This window comes from Phalangium opilio, unplaced genomic scaffold (assembly GCF_054372755.1).
Source record: "Phalangium opilio isolate 3A_F unplaced genomic scaffold, DU_Popi_V2 ptg000052l_1, whole genome shotgun sequence".
Taxonomy (NCBI): Eukaryota; Metazoa; Arthropoda; class Arachnida; order Opiliones; family Phalangiidae; genus Phalangium; species Phalangium opilio.
This window is the reverse complement of record NW_028324171.1, coordinates 659,034-674,455: the sequence shown is the minus strand read 5'-3', so window position 1 is coordinate 674,455 and position 15,422 is coordinate 659,034. Positions and strand designations below refer to the sequence as shown.

General features: G+C 40.9%; 1 protein-coding gene across 1 annotated transcript; it reads right to left on the bottom strand.

Moving 5' to 3' along the window:
• Positions 1–13,758: 13,758 nt before the first annotated feature.
• On the bottom strand, positions 13,759–15,030 carry LOC149673372 (uncharacterized protein F54H12.2-like). Its single transcript, XM_089840072.1, has 3 exons — positions 14,655–15,030; positions 14,426–14,579; positions 13,759–14,233 (listed from the first exon to the last, which is right to left on the bottom strand). The coding sequence occupies exons 1-3, from the start codon at positions 15,028–15,030 to the stop codon at positions 13,759–13,761; spliced, it is 1,005 nt and encodes a 334-aa protein (XP_089696198.1).
• Between the last annotated feature and the right edge of the window lie 392 nt (positions 15,031–15,422).

Sequence of the window (15,422 nt, the reverse complement as noted above, 5' to 3'; positions counted from 1 at the left end):
TTCTAAGGGCGCTGGATGGGATACCTTCGGGGAGCCCTCTACCGCGCCTTGCGAACTTTAGCCTGACGACCGGGGCCCTAGTATACTCCTGTGAGGATTCGTTCACTGGGCAATGGTTGAAGGACAACTTAGCCTACTCGGTGGTGGGGGATGCGGTGCTCTCAGTAATGAGAGCTAGAGAACTCCCTAAGCCGTTTAAGGTAATGTTCCGCACCAAGGAACAGATCACCAAGGAGCCGGCGGTGCTGTTTCGGCGCCTAAAGGCCCTTAATGCAGGTTTTGCCACTGAACGCTGGAAATGTATCCGGACGTACGTGGACAGGGCCGTACGGTACTGGGTACTGCTAATTGATGGCTCCTCATTGGAAGCCATTAAGAATGCTGGTTTCGTGGGCTATACTGGAGTGGATAAGGGTTCCTTCAAACTCCTTCAGAACACGGAAACCACTAAAACCACTGTAGCCGAGTCTGCGGCGGGGGGTGGGACTAGCGAGATGGGGGATCTCGCGGAGGAGCTCTCTGGTGTCGCTCTAGGCACAGAGGGGGAGGGGGGTGGCTCATTCGGAAGTCTGTTCTTCCATGGATGAGTCCACCCTACTGGAAGAATCGGATGGGACCCTTCGGGGTTCAGCCGATGAGCGTTCTAGTGGTCCTGGTGAGGGGGAGGATCTTGGGACTGGGAGCTCGCCTGTCGGGGGGGAGGTGCCATTAGCCCTCTCGGGACCGATGAGGTGTAGCTAGGTCCCTTCTGAACCCCTCTCTTAGGGACCATGGGGACGCTACGTGCAATTCAAATCAATTTGCACCATAGTAAGGCGGCCTCTGCGGTACTCTGCAGGAGGTTTGCTATAGAGGGCCTTGATCTGGCCCTCATACAAGAACCGTGGATTTGCCATGACGCGGCGGGGTCACTATTTTATGACCAAACTGCTGCTAGACCTAGGGCGTGTATTTTGGTTCGGAGGGATCTATGTTGTATCTCTCTACCGCTGTACACGTCCCAGGACACGGCGGCCGTGAATCTAGTCCTGGCCACTGGGCATGCCAAGTTGACTATCACAGCTGCCTCTGCTTACTTTGCCCACGACGCGGACTCTCTCCCGACAATTGAGGTGATCAATTTGGTCAATCAATGTGAAAAGAGAGGGGACAAACTAATCATTGGCTGCGATGCCAATGCTCATCACATCACGTGGGGCAGCTCTGACTGCAACAAGAGGGGTGATGATTTACTAGAATATTTAGTTGGTTGTAAACTCTATATTCTTAATCAAAACAATGAACCTACTTTAGTTACTTCTAATAGAAGGGAGGTCATTGACCTCACGCTAGCCACAGGAAACCTCGTGTCTTCCGTGTCTAACTGGCATGTGTCAAATGAACCGTCTCTGTCGGATCATAGGCACATCTGCTTTACTGTCGCGATTACTTCTGTCCCGGCGGGGACGGAGATACGCAACCCAAAACGGACTAATTGGGCCGGCTATAGGGAAGACCTAATCCTACGCTACGGAGGGGGTCACACTCTTAAACTTACTTCACCTAAGGATCTTGATCGGGCTGCTGGTGATTTACAGTGCTCCATCATGGAGTCGTTCCACCGGAACTGCCCACTTAAGACCGTCACCCGCTCGAGGCTTGTCCCTTGGTGGAACGCGGATCTCAGCCGGCTTCGTAAATACACGCGCAGGCTCTTTAACAAAGCCAAGCGCACGGGTGACTGGGCTGGATACAGGCAGTCCCTTAACACCTACAACAGGGCCATTAGAGCTGCTAAGAAGGACTCCTGGCGGACCTTCTGTGAGCAAATCTCCAATGTCCCTGCCACGGCTAGGGTCATGAAGATTCTAGCGCACGACAGCACACATCGACTTAATGCTATTAAGCTACGGGAGGGTGTGTACACTAAATCTGGGGCTGAGACTCTCATGCACATGCTGGAGGTCCATTTTCCTGATTCTACTTTTATCAATCCAACAAACCCTGACTCTCTCTACCCTGTCCTGCACAGGGCTAAGAGGGAAGACTGGCTTGTAGCCAGACAGGTTGTCACGATTCCCAAGCTTCGGTGGGCTGTCAACTGTTTTGAGCCCTACAAGTCTCCGGGACCCGATGGGGTCTTCCCTCTGCTTTTGCAGGAGGGCTTAGACCACATCGCCTCTCCGCTATGCAAGATCTACAGACTTTGCATTGCTCTCGGTCACATACCTCGTGACTGGAAACGCTCTAGGGTCATCTTTATTCCCAAGCCCGGGAAGGCTTCCTATCTCGAGGCGAAAGCATTTAGACCCATATGCCTGACCTCCTTCTTCCTCAAAATTCTGGAGAAGTTGGTGGACAGGTACATCAGAGACGAGGTACTTTCGGTAACTCCTCTCTCTTCTTCACAATTTGCCTACCAAAAAGGCAAATCCACTGAGACGGCCCTTCACGGCCTTACGAATTGCCTGGATAGGGCATTCGAGTTTCAGGAAATTTCACTGGCTGTCTTCCTCGATATCGAGGGGGCCTTTGACAAGGTCTCTAGCTCGGTTATTACTGAAGCTGTTGAGAGATTTGGCATCAGCGCCACTCTTGGCCGCTGGATCAAGTCCATGCTTACCGACCGCGAGGTGTCGGCGTCCCTCCTTGGGGACTCTCTAGGGGTGACTACCAGCAGGGGCTGCCCTCAGGGTGGAGTGCTCTCCCCTCTGTTGTGGTGCCTGGTGGTGGACGAGCTCCTGGGGAGGCTCGGGGGTGCTGGGGGCTGTTGCTGCTTCGGGTATGCGGACGATGTAGCGATAGTCTTTACGGGGAAGTTCCCGGATACTGTCACCGCGCTTATGAGATCTGCTCTCTCTAGCGTGGAGCAATGGTGTCAGGCGGTTAACCTCACCGTTAATCCTGATAAAACTGTCCTTGTTCCTTTTACGAGGAAGAATACTAAGGATCTGTTCAATGATATCTCTTTCTTTGGCCAGGTCCTGGCAAAGTCCTCCGAGGTGAAATACCTGGGGGTGACTTTTGATTGTAGACTCACATGGAAGCCGCATCTTGATCGGTGTATTAAGAAGGCCAAGATGCTCTTCTGGAGGACCAGGAGCTCTGTCGGCCAGACTTTGGGCCTCAACCCCAAGGCTGTACAGTGGCTCTATACTGGGATCATCAGACCCATACTATCTTACGGGGCACTTGTCTGGTGGACAAGGGTCCGGCTTAAGACGGTGCAGGCTGCCCTGCGCAAGCTTCAAAGGCTTGCCTGCATTGGTGTTACGGGGGCCATGAGATCGACCCCAACTGCTTCCCTGGAGGTGCTCCTTGACATGCTTCCTCTTCATCTCTTCATTGAGGAGGAGGCTGTCATGGGAGCCTACAGGCTCAACATTAGTGGCTGTTGGGTTCCAAGACTTTGGGATTACAGCCATACGAAGCTCTTTCGGGAGTACGCCGCACTTGAGCCGTCGCTTACGATGTGCTCTGACAAAACTGTTACCAGTTTTGATTTCACTAAGCCATTCAGCATCCACTTCCCCAGTCGGGCAGAGTGGACTAACCTGCTGCCTCTTGGCCCTGGGGGTGAAACCATTTGGTTCACCGATGGCTCCAAGACTGATTCCGGCGCTGGCGCCGGCTATTACTGTCAAACCACAAGGGTCGGCTTTTCTGCTTGCCTGGGCACCCTCGCTAGTGTGTTCCAGGCTGAAATTGCCGCGATCTGTTATTGCGCAGATTACTGTATTAACAAAGGGTATACCGGACGGACTGTGAGAATTTATTCTGACAGTCAGGCTGCCCTGAACGCTCTGAACCAGTGTCAGATTACTTCTCAACTGGTGCGTAGCTGCCTCGACCTGCTAGCGCGACTGGCATCCTGCAACAGGGTTCTGCTGTACTGGGTGCCAGGGCATAGCGGATATTATGGCAATGAGCAAGCCGATAGATTTGCGAAAAGGGGTGCGGAGGCCAAGCTCTTGGGGCCGGAGCCGGCCGTCCCCATCCCCTACAGGCACTTCAAACGGTGTCTGCATGACAGGTTGACTGTCATACAAAATCAGCTCTGGCACAGCATGGAGAGCCAGAGACAGACAAAGTTGTTTGTCGATGGTCCCTGCAGGTCTCGTTCTAGGGACCTAATTTCGCTCGGCAGATGGGATATTAGGCTGGCCACCGGTCTTTTGACCGGGCATTGCCGGCTTAATAGGCACCTCCATCTGATGGGTTTTGCCGACGACCCTCTCTGTAGGTCGTGTCAGGAGAAGGAAGAAACATCCGCCCACGTACTTTGCGAGTGCGACTACTTCGCCTCGCTTAGATTAGAATATTTTGATTCACACACCCTGGAACCCTCGAGGATCTCCTCTCTCACGGTGGAGCGAATTCTTCGCTACGCTGCAGCTACAGGCCTATTCAAGGCCTGATTACGAGGATGCACAATATGCCTTTGGCATCGGTGCTAGGGCGCGTACCCTCCTCATCAACAATAATAATAATAAATATACAAGTTGGTAAACCAAAATAAACCTCTCCGATTCGAGACGCAACTAAGAGGTTATTCTTAAATAATTAAAAAAAATAATTGATATTAATTACATTAGTCGTCAGTAGTTTAACGTAATTCTACTGAAGTCGTTTTAAGAAACTTAATTCCTAAAATAATTTTAAGCATAGCTATTGTTGACGTTTGAATTCTAGCGTGTGCCTCTTTAACAATTTTTGGAAATTTAGGGTATATAAGGCGATTGATTTACAATAAATGATAAGAAATCCGCAACTGCATGAACCTTTGGTTGAAGCCCTGCAATTGGGAAACTAGACGTTTCTCGTAACCCTAATAAATGAGTAGTATATCCCCGCACTTCGTACCTCCGTAGGTGTAGAGTGTAGGTGTAGAATGTCAAGGTCACAGTGTCAATGCCCTTTGCCACGCCCCCTTGGGAAACTCGCGCGCGCCCTGCGCCCCCTCGCGGGAGAACCCGCGCGCCCCCTCGCGGGAAAACCCGCGCGCCCCCTGGCGGCTGCGCCCCCTCGCGGGAAAACATTGCGCGGGAATCTGGCAGTCCTGTCTACAACTGTCTCTGTGACGTCATTGATCTACAACTGTATTTGTGACGTCATTGATAAGAGACGAGAATGGATAGCTTTAGTACATTGCCAAGGGTTAATGATAGGCTGAAAGTTGCGCAATCCATTGTAATATTTAGTTTGACTCAAAATTTCAACCTTTTTTCAAGGAGTTTATTTTGATTATGGTATTGTTTTAATGGTAATTAAAAGGTCCACGTAAAAGCGTAATTAATATATAAGAAATTCATCTTAGACGTAATAGTAGAAAGCGTAATTAGCCTCTGAAAATCAAAGTGTTAATCTGTGACGTCATTGGCGGGAAAACACCGTGCGCCGCCTATTGGGAAACTCCTCTCTTCTACAACTGTATCTGTGACGTCATTCGTGTTTCAGCTTTAAACGCACATTGACAAGGCTTAAATCTTCTACAACTGTATCAGTGACGTCATTCAAAGAGTTGTTGTGTCGCGTAAGGGGCTGCGGTATAGTTTTATCATTAAATGAAGATGTGTCAAGTTCATAGTGTAGCGGATAAAGTAGAGGTTTGGATCGGTAACGTCTTATCCCCGGAGATTTACTGGAAAAGGACTGATACTGGTGTAGAGTTATGTTTGCAAAACGACCTATGGTGTAATATCTTTGAGTATACCAACGAGATTGATACGTTCTTCAAGGGTAATTCGCCGCGTTTTTCCGTTTGGTTATATCCTACTACTTCAAATTTGAAATTGGAATGTTTTACCCGTGGAAAGAAACGTATATTGGACATAAGAAAATACACTAGAGGAAAATGTGAAAAATATAACGTCATGTACGCTACTGGCGAGGGAATTTCCCTTAACCATACTTCTTGGGAACACTTAAAAAAAATTAGAGGACTGCTTGACAATGAGTTGGTAGAGAAAACTAGAGCCGTTGAATCAATGAGAGAAGCTGTTCTTAAGAATCTGACTGAAATATTATTGGAAATAACCAAATATTGTCAAAACGAGGCCTGTCAAAACCAGATTGCTCACGATGTACAATGTGAATTAGAAGAAAGTGATTGGAATGAAAGAGTACAAAAAAACCTCATTAAAGCCTTGAAAAAAATTGATTATGAAAAAGTTTTGGAAAATTATAGAAATGATTTTGGTTCTAACCAACCAATTGACGAGCCATTTCTTTTTAATTGTATCATAAACGATATTGACTTTTTCAAAACTAAGTTAATCTATACTTGATATTCAAGTAATCTCAATGTTTTTTGTTTATGATCTGTATACTTACTGATTTAAATAAAAAACCACAATAAAATACACTAAAAGTAAATAAAATACACTAGGGTACAAAAAACTAACACACCAAAACACAGTAAAACACAATAAAACACTCTAAAAATACACTAAACCAAGATAAATTATCACTATGCAGCCAAAGGTAGAAAAAACTAGTTGGTTTATATTGAACTGGTATTGGGTGAAAAGCGTTTCAAAAATGGTACACCTACTGTTTCCGTTTTGTCGTGACAGATGTTCGTGGAATGGTTAGTTGATTCAAACGAAAAATATCATAATAATTTTGGAGTGATATTTGGGATGTAGGTAAGGAAATTTATTTCGTTTTACTTTAATGTTATAAATGCACAATATATAAATAAACTAATAATAAACTAAATACACTAATAATAAACTAAATACTTTGTTTCACGTGTTATTATGATCAATATGATATTGAGTCTTACAGAAACTTTGTGAAAATACACATGTACCCCACGTATTACGTGATATAGGAAATATAATACAAAAGTAACAGAAATTAAACAATATTTTACAAGGATTTTTAAATTACACGGGAACTGGGGGGGTAAAGTTTAAATTTATAAATTAAAACTAATATTACAAGCGGGGGTATTTTAAGATTTTGAATTCGACGTCTGTTTCATCGAATATTAGGGGACGTTTAACGGCGTGGTAAATATTTTTAAATGTTTCTTTACAAATGGTTTCCGGAAAAATAGTGAATAAGGGGGTAGTGTAACAATTGTTACACCAATTGTTACCCTTATCCAGAACGATATTGTCGTAAATATCGTTTCTATCTATAATTGAATGATATTTTACACGGGTCACTTGATCAAAGTCTTTCTCAATATTCATATCGATATCGTAATAACACGTGGAACAAAGTTTTAATATACGGTTTGAATCGTTTTCGTGACACCTTAAGCAATATGGGTTTTTGTTGGGGCACGCAAAAACATTTTCTAATTTAAAATAGTCTTTTACAACGTGATTACCGTGACGCCAATCGGGAATATTGTGAGGTAATTCCGAGGGGCGCGTCATAACATAATTGTACTGAAGAAATGAAAGTTTATAATGTGCTTTAACTCGAGTGTCGAAAACATCTTGCGCCGAAAGATAGTTTAAAATGTTTGAATCGAGGCACTGACCGGCGGTAGCGAGTGTTTCTTCAAGTTCAGTAGCGATATGAGTTGGTAAACAACCCGAATAAAGATCATGCCGAGAAGCGAGTTCATACTCGTATAGTATATTAAAAGTTTCGCGCGACGCTTCTTTAGCCAAGGTATACAGAGAAGGTATATTCGATAAAGACATGACTATTATTATGGCGGGGAGAATTTGATAGTTTTTAGATCTGAATACAGTAACTTATGGCTAGTAGCGAACTTGATTATCCAGCAGATATACTTTTTGTAACGGGGGGAATCCAGCAGATATACTTTTCGTCACGGGGGGAAAGAATCATATTATATTAATAAATCCACTGTACTATAGTCATCAACCGAATACACCCTCAAGTAAAATTGGCTCGCTCGTTAACGTATCTGCCTTTAAACTCGTTGTTCTATGTATCACGAGTTCGAATCCCCTTAGCGAGAGTCCTTAACAAGCGAACCAAGGTTACTTTTGTAAAGGATATATTTTTATCTCTTATAATAAACAGTTGTTTTTATGAAGCGAAAACAAGGTTGGTTGACGTCAAAGATAATTGGAAATATATTTTACTCTCTTATAACAAACAGTTGTTGGTTATAGACTTCGTTCCATAAAATACTATTAAGCTAGCTAGGATCCGAGGCTTCGTTATACCTGAAGGTGAATAATATAGCGCCTATGCCGTGATAAAAATATATTTTGCTCCTTTAACAGTTGTTGGTTATAGACTTCGTTCCATAAAATACTATTAAGCTAGCTAGGATCCGAGGCTTCGTTATACCTGAAGGTGAATAATATAGCGCCTATACCGTGTTATATTTTGCTCCGTTATAACTAACAAGTGGTTTTTTAAAGCGAAAACAAGGTTGGTTGGCGTCAAAGATAATTTGAAATATACGTGTGACGTCAAGGTTATAGACTTCGTTCTACAAAAATCTATGAACCTCGGTTCAGCATACCTTAAAGGACGAGAATCATTCGGACCGAAAAATACTTTACTAACAACTTGCTATAACAAATTTCTATAAAAAGGTGAGTACTTTATACTTTTCAAATGGACTAGAAAATTTAGTAAGAGGGAAATAGTTATTTTATACAGCGAATCAGAGTAAGAGAAACGCTCTTGTGACCGAAATGGAAGAAGAAAATATAATAGAATCTCCTAGAAAAAAACAAAAAATAAAAGACGTTAAAGTCACGTCTTTACAAGATATCGCTATAAAAAATTTGATGGATGTTTTTAAATATAAGTTTCATAATGAAAGATATTTTAATTTCAACGACGTAAAAAATTTTATACCGAAAACTTTTTGGGGGCAAATAGAATCAGTCTTTTTTAAAGCCGTCGAAGTAGAGAAACATCGACCACCTGGAACTTTCGAAGATTTGGATATAAGTATATCAAAATCGTCTATAGAGAGAGGAATAGTGTTCGACGAATTCATTCCCTTAACGTTTGAAGAATTTGAACTAGTGCATCGCAATCGGATAGAAACGCCACCATTTATCTTAACAAAGGAACAAAATCATTTACATTACCAATATTTTGTAAAAATTTGCTATTGTGGTTGCCCTCAAAATTATAGACGAATATGTCCCGGTTGCTATTTTCATCATAGTTTAAACGATTGTTTAAACGCTAAATATGAACAGTTAACTGATCACTATCAGGTTAATAGTAAAGACGCGCTACGCTATTATATCTGGAACTATAACAAAAGTTGGTGTTCCAACTGCATTTTACAACCATTATTCTCATTAAAAGATGCTGACGATTGCGAACAAACTACTGATTGGCATAGTCCGTCAAATAATTATCCCTTCGAACACGGTTTTATGGGGGAAGACATTAACCGTAACACTACTCCAAGACCTACAATAGAAGACGCGTTCTAACAGTTAATTACGTACAGGCGCCGCTCCAACTGAATTTTACCATAAATTCTAAATTTCCCTGAATTTTTTGCCTTAGTTTTCCCAGTTACCCAGGTTTGTACGAACCCTGAATTCAACCTCGTAGAGATAGGCAGTTCAACTCTATTATGAAAAATACAGAAATAATATCCTAATAACTTAATTGATCGGTTAAGAAAATTAAAATTAATAATAAAACAGTTCACCACAATGTTTAATATTGTCATTTATTTTCTGTTTTTCTTTACAATTAATGGACAAGAGATGCTTCATTAAGAGTTTGTTTTTTAAAATGAAGAGCTATTGTTGTTATTTATTTGTCTTTGATATTTCTTTTTTCGTTCCTTTTATTTTTTAATAAAATGAAGGGGCAGAGACTGAAGAAACGATTTCATCTGTTTCTGAGGTTTATTTCAAGTAACGTACTCTAGTCCCTAGATGCACACACGCGCTGCTGTTTTTCAATTAATCGCAATTTTTGACAATTACTTCTTAACTTCTTCAACGTAATTCGCGGGGAAATAGTAACCATTTTGAAACACTCAGCCTCAAACTATACTCCTAATCTAACCTCAAATCCCAACCCGTAACTCGAACTCAAACCCCAACCGTAACCAACCTCGAACCCTATACCTTACCCGAACTCAACCCTAAGAGATGTTTCATTAAGAGTTTGTTTTTTAAATGAAGAGCTATTGTTGTTATTTATTTGTCTTTGATATTTCTTTTTCGTTCCTTTTATTTTTTAATAAAATGAAGGGGCAGGGACTGAAGAAACGATTTCATCTGTTTCTGAGGTTTATTTCAAGTAACGTACTCTAGTCCCTAGATGCACACACGCGCTGCTGTTTTTCAATTAATCGCAATTTTTGACAATTACTTCTTAACTTCTTCAACGTAATTCGCGGGATATATATCCACGATGTCGTCTTGACGACTTTTGCATCAACCTTGCTCGTATGTATATATTAGCATTTTTCTAAAAAAAGGTTTTATTCACTTATTATAAATTATGGCATGCAGATTAAAATTTATTCATCCGTATCAAATGGTTTGCTCCGGACCAACTATGTCGGGAAAATCGACATTTGTATTTAAATTGTTGGAAAATAGTCGATTAATGATTGAGCCACCTCCAGATCGTATAGTTTATTGTTATTCTATGTATCAACCAAAATTTGACGAATTAAAAAGAAAAACTGGAAATATCGATTTTATAAAAGGTTTACCGCCTAATGACGAAGATTTCTTCGATAGGACTAAAAATAATCTGTTGATTTTCGACGACTTATCATCCGAGTGTAATAGTAGCAGTCAAATTTCTGATTGGTTTGTCAAGGGGTCTCATCATCTCAATACCTCGTTGATTTTAATTACGCAGAACCTCTTCGCTAAGGGGAAAGAGGCCAGGACAATAAGTCTTAATTGTCCTTATATAATTATCTATAAGTCTCCGAGAGATTCGTCCGCTGTTGAATACCTAGGACGGCAAACGTTTCCCAAAAAGAAACATTTTTTAGCTAAAGCCTATGAAAAGGCTACGGAGAAACCGCATAGTTATATATTAATTGATTGTAAACAGGACCAAGATGATAAACTACGTTTAAGGAGCAATGTCCTTCCTTCTGAATTCTGATGGTCCTATGATAGTTTTTGTCGAGGATTAAATTAACGCGAACTCACCAAAATAAATTATTTACCATAACGATGGTACCCCGATCACTTCGTCCACACTATCCCTTCTTACACGTTTTAAAACATAGTAAACAAAGAAAAAAAAATTCTTAAAAATAGTAGCAATGCGCAGATAAAAGCTATTTGCAATATTTGTCATAATATTACAACTGGAGGCTTGCCAATCACCAAGGCTCAAAAGACAAAACTTAGGAGTCATAAAAGGGTTATAAGAAGATTAGCTCTGAAATCTTTGTCATTAAAAAAGAAACGTCGTTTGATGACTAATCAAACAGGGGGATTAGAGAGCTGCAAACTGAAAAATGTCATTCCCAAAGCCTGCCAACTCCAATGGTAAAATTTTCACAAACGCCACTGCCACCCTAACGCCATTGTTATATTTTCAACTCCTCCCTAACGCCACACTAAAGTTCATTTCATTTTTGAATCCCTGCCAAAGCCAATTGTGAAGTTTCACACGAATTCCAATCCCTGCCAAAGCCGATTGACAGATTTAAAAATCATTCCAATCCCTACCAAAGCCAATTGATAAATTCAATAATATTTCTAATCCCTGCCGAAGCCAATGTGAAATTTGACAATTTTACCAATCCCTGCCAAAGCCAATGAGAAATCCGACAAGTTTTCTAATAATCCCTGCCAAAGCCAATGAGATATACGACAAGTTTTCTAATCCTTGACCAAACTAATGAGATATCCGACAAGTTTTCCCATCCCTGCCAAAGCCAATGAGAGCTCCAACAAACTTTCTTACTCCAAACACAAAAGCATTTAACCTAACCAATTTTCATTTATATTTACCCCAACGTTTCCCAGCCGGCCGTGTGGTATATTATGAACTTATATATTATGAAGGTTTTCCAACGTTATCCCACTGCATTTCTTCAATTATTTTTATTATAAACTCGAACATTGTTTATAATTGTAGCTTTCCTTTTTACGTTTAATCTAAGGCGACCGAAAAATTTATGACTCTCTAACTTAAAAAGAACAAATAGTTTTAGTTTCGTTTTCTATCGCACAGCAATGAATTTGATTTTTTTTTTGCGGAGGGACGGCTGTACCAGCCGCGACCGTCATGTGCCGTCTGTGTGGGGTTGAAATTCATGCATCCCGCATGCGCCAAAACAACGGCGTGGGAAATTCAAAGAGGAAAAATTGACTTATATCACTAATGCCACCCAACTCCGGTTGAATAAAATAAGGCTGGCTCTCAATGCCACCAACTCCATTTGGATACTATAAATGCCAACGCCAGCCAAAGCCACCTGAATCCAACAATAATCCAGTCCCGACCGACTCCCGTATAATTTTTCGAAATATTTCCACTCCCTTCCGACTCCGTTCCATTTCAGAGATAATATTCCCAAAGCCACCCAAAGCCAAATTATTTACTTTACCCAACTCCAACTCCGACCAAAAATGAGGGAGTCCCTTGGCTTTCTATGGAGTTGGAGTTTTCCCAAAGCCTTTGCAGTCCTCTAAGGGGGATTCTGGCCTTTACTACTAGGAACATTGGTACCTAGTGTAATTTCGGCGATTAACGCTGTACGATGAAAAAATTGATACTAGTTCCGGCTTCTACAGTTTTGTCGGCCGTAGACAGAGAATTATCCGATTTAGACAAAGAAATGAGTGAAATTCTTGAAAAACCAGGAACATCCGAAACAAAATTGAGAGAATATTTGACAACGCTACAATAGTTTCTAAACGTTAAGAAATTTGTTGAACCACCGACCGTAAAATTAAGTCAACCCCCTATTGTACAACCATTGTCAGTTCCAATGGTCCCGACATCGACACCTAATCTAATACCTACACTGCCTCCAAATATAATGCCATCAACACCTGCAAATGTGATGTCAACGCAGTCACCAGCAGCAACAGCACCAGCTCCGCCATTTACATTTTCTGCTCCAGTATCTACTGTATTACCAAATCCTGAAAGGCTTAAAAAGAATAGGAAAAACAGTATGGCCCAAGTAATTCACGAATATCAAGAACTGAAAAAATTGTACTCTCCGCTTGAACTAAGAAGGAAACCTAAAAAAAATTCCAAACCAAAAGAAGAAGAATCAAACATAACTGTAAGACGACAAAACAAAAGACGAAAGACGGAAAATAAATGGATCGATTTATACGAATAAAGTTTATTGATTACAATACATGTCTTTATGATTTAATAAATGATTGCACATAAACAAAAGTACCATTGCTTCGTTATACATTAAATCATGAGGATTATATAAGTCTTGAATAATCATATCTAGGGTATAGCCGTTACACATGTTAAATAAATAGAAAATACAATGTAGTCCACACGTTTCGGACAAAGGATATTGTATAGGTACGTTGTTAAAATACCATTTACTAGCGTAAAGGTTAAGGTCTACAAGGTTGTAGTAAAAAGGATCATTTCCGTAAGAATCAAAAAAGGTACCTATTCCATTATCTACGTAGATTGCTAACCAGTGAATGCCTCGGCTTGATTTTGGTTCCGTATTCAAACAAAAACAATATTTTTTCTGTCTGGGTGGTAATGGTTTTTGATCAAAGGCAAAAACACCGAGAAAAAATGGTTTTGTTACGGATTCACACGTTAAAAATTCGTTTATTTCTACGGTGTTCATTCTCCTGAGGGATTGTAAATCACGGTGCGATCTTTTTAAATTATTATTTCCGATTCAAATTCCGCGTAAACAATAGCCGTTACATTATGAACCAACGGAGACTTAAATTTCATTGATATTCTCAAGTTTCCTTGTTTATTCCGTGATAGATGGTCAGCACTAGCTTGCTCTTCCGGGGTTAAATCAAATCCGTAGAGAACGTTACCTTCTTTATATTCTTCGTAAGAAACACAATTTCCTTTATTTCTTTTGAACAAGTCCAAAGCCGTATAATTTGAAAGATACTCTCGGGAATACTCGTTAACGTTATAGTTTGGCGTAAACGGAGGGTTGGGAAATGTTTGGTTCCCTATTGTTAAGGCCAAGTAGTTTAAATTGAAATGAGCAAATTCGAAACCATTTAAACTCAGATCGCCGTTAAAGGCTGCCGTTCTAACTAAACCAATAATTACCCGGGCTGGCATTTTGTTCATAAATACATTTTCGCGTGTAATATCCGTTAAACCACTGCTAATAGAAAAGTATTTTAACACGGTCCGGTTAATAGGGTAAATAACGTTATGTTTTTCATGAACCATAGCGTGAGCTAACATTATTTCCGTATTGACCTTAACCTTTTTAATTAGTAAAGTTACGTCTAATATTTTAAATTTAAATTTTTGATTTGCTATTGTTGAGATAATAGCAAATTCGTTTACTGACTTTATGAATCGAAACCTAACATCTACGTTATTTAAAAGAAACTTGTCCATTCGACACACATCAAGATGTAAATCACCGATCATATCAACGGGGTTTGAGAGGGCTACGCGATTTTTCCTTTTCAACATACCATTGTTATCATTTTTATTCGCAGCTAAAAACATTTTTGCGGCGTCTACTGGATTATCTTTTTAGTACATTTTTGCAGATAGATAGGAATTTTTTGCACTGTCACCGTAATTTAGATGCGTTTCAAAGCATGCCAAATACGGATATGCGTTTGTCGAAGTATTAACTTGAGTATCTCCGAAAAACACATCTACTTGATTAAACAGAGCAGCGTGTAACAAATTCACAGGACCCACATCCGTTTCTAGAGCAGTTAATGCAGAACCATCATCTTTGAGTAATTTTACTCTAACTTGTAACAATGTTTTAGCCAAGTCCGTATAGAGATCATTAGATCCTGGAACAAAGAACTCAATAGGGCCTTGATCCGAAATTGATGCCAAAGGCTTGTAAATTACGTAGTCACTATTTTCAACATTGTAATTCGCCGGTGGCACCGCGAATAAATCCAGTTCTGACATCATACCCTCAACCATGTTTATTGTTTTTTAGTCCAAAAAGTCAGTCTTGGTTCGTTTTTTCTTTATGATTCGATTTCTAGTCTTCAGCTTTCTACGGCGACCCGAACCAGTTTGCGGTTGTGACAAGTGTTGACTCGCTTTTTGTAATAAATTTGCTCCAGCTTCGCTCAAATTAGATTTCAGAGACTCTTTTAGGTTTCTACCCGCAATGTAATCACCAGCTATTTTGGACCCAGTTCTTAGGGCTTCTCTTCCTAGTGCTTTCCCAACGGGCTTAAAAACTGGTGTTATAAATCTTATTAAGCTTTTAAAAATGCTCCCAAGACCATTTCCTCTCTGAAATACTGGTCCCCGGAAGTGACTAAGACCACTTCCGGTAAGACCACTTCCGGTTTGGTTCAAGTAGT

Excerpts from the sequence above, each read along its gene's own strand:
- LOC149673372 (XM_089840072.1), bottom strand. The coding sequence starts at position 15,030 with ATGGTTGAGGGTATGATGTCAGAACTGGATTTATTCGCGGTGCCACCG. Across the intron at positions 14,580-14,654 it reads GCATCTAAATTACGGTGACA|CTGCGAATAAAAATGATAAC; the intron begins GTGCAAAAAATT and ends AAATGTTTTTAG. Across the intron at positions 14,234-14,425 it reads GTTAGGTTTCGATTCATAAA|CAGTGGTTTAACGGATATTA; the intron begins GTCAGTAAACGA and ends CTTTTCTATTAG.